General features: G+C 41.5%; 1 protein-coding gene across 1 annotated transcript in view; it reads left to right on the top strand.

Annotated features, from left to right (window-relative positions):
- Positions 1–1,304, top strand: part of AP3S1 (adaptor related protein complex 3 subunit sigma 1) — a 148,028-nt gene that overhangs the window by 502 nt on the left and 146,222 nt on the right. Inside the window, exon 2 of the mRNA XM_073344747.1 lies at positions 1,206–1,267. Within this exon, the coding sequence (XP_073200848.1) occupies positions 1,235–1,267 (33 nt within the window). The 5' untranslated portion in view covers positions 1,206–1,234. The remainder of the gene's footprint in view (positions 1–1,205; positions 1,268–1,304) is intronic.

A 1,304-nucleotide genomic window follows, 5' to 3' on the forward strand; every position in this document is an offset into this window, starting at 1 on the left:
AAATTGCTCCCCTGTCACTTCGGCGTCAGGTGAAACAGTGAAGGATAACAAGACCAGAAGGAAAGAGAAGTTAAGCTATGAAAGAAGACCCCCCCCCCTTTTACCACTTAAAATCTGCCTTTTATAGTTAATAAAATGTTTTGTTTATTATTAAACCCAGTTTCTGTAATTTCTAAAGCGGGGGGGGGTCAAGAAGTATGCACACTCTTCACATTGAGGGAGGGGGCAAATTTCGTAATGTATCTTTGAGTCCAAGGGAGCTGGATATCTGAGTGCTGGAGCAAGTCCCTTAAACTGAGTCTTCCCAGAGCTGATCTGCTGCTGGGTGTGGCTCTGCCTGTATGTGTTAGAGGAGGTTTTAAGAGCCTGTATCAGCAAGACAGGTTAAAGGGGGCCCATGCTGGCAGAACAGGTAGACTCAGTGGTATCTCAGCACATCAGGTGACTTCCCAAGGGGTCCAACCCCTCACAGTTGGGTCTTTTGTTCTTCACGCAACAAAAATAATATGAAGATACCACATGGGCACATTTGGGTCCTAAATAATCATGGTTAATGTACAAAACCTATAGAAGTATGCAAGGCCTAGTTTAGCTATATACACACTGCTGATCTGGTTGTGTTCTGGTGGACTTTACAATAATAGAACACTGAGTCCCCCTAGAGGGGTATTACCTTGTTCCTATTTGTTATATAAGGAGAGAGAGGTGATGATTTTCTACTTCCTTGTTTTTTCTAAATTCCTGTCCTGAAGTCTTTCCTTTTGTTCAGAGACACAGAAACCCAAAACATTATTAGTTTTATCCATATCTCCTTATTCCCACTGCAGATTTTCCATTCCATTTTTACACTCAATGCCATATAAAGTAAGCGTTAATGTATTTAGATTTTTCTCCACCATGGAACCCAATCTGTTAAGATTGAAGCAAGTGTATTGCAAATTCTGCAGGCACAAACCTTTGTAAGCTGACCGTTCTGTTGCAACCACATGCTATGTGTACTGTTAATATAAAAAAGATGCTGCTTACAGACCCCTCAGAACCCAGTGGAGGGATGTACTGCTAATACTACCCAGCTTAGCTTCAGTGCTAAGAAACCTAGGCATAGGTTAATTATATGAGCACCGACTACCTAGAAAAGAAAGTCAATACATATCTCAAAATGCTAAACTGTACTAATGCTGGGGTTGTCCCTTTTCTGATTATAGAGTGCTGGAGTGCTGGAAAATGGAGCTGGATGGAGGTCATTCGTACTCAGGAGATATTGGAAGTAAGAATATGGCTCTCAGTCGATGAGTAGAAAAAGA

This window comes from Lepidochelys kempii, chromosome 5 (genome assembly GCF_965140265.1).
Source record: "Lepidochelys kempii isolate rLepKem1 chromosome 5, rLepKem1.hap2, whole genome shotgun sequence".
NCBI lineage: Eukaryota > Metazoa > Chordata > Testudines > Cheloniidae > Lepidochelys > Lepidochelys kempii.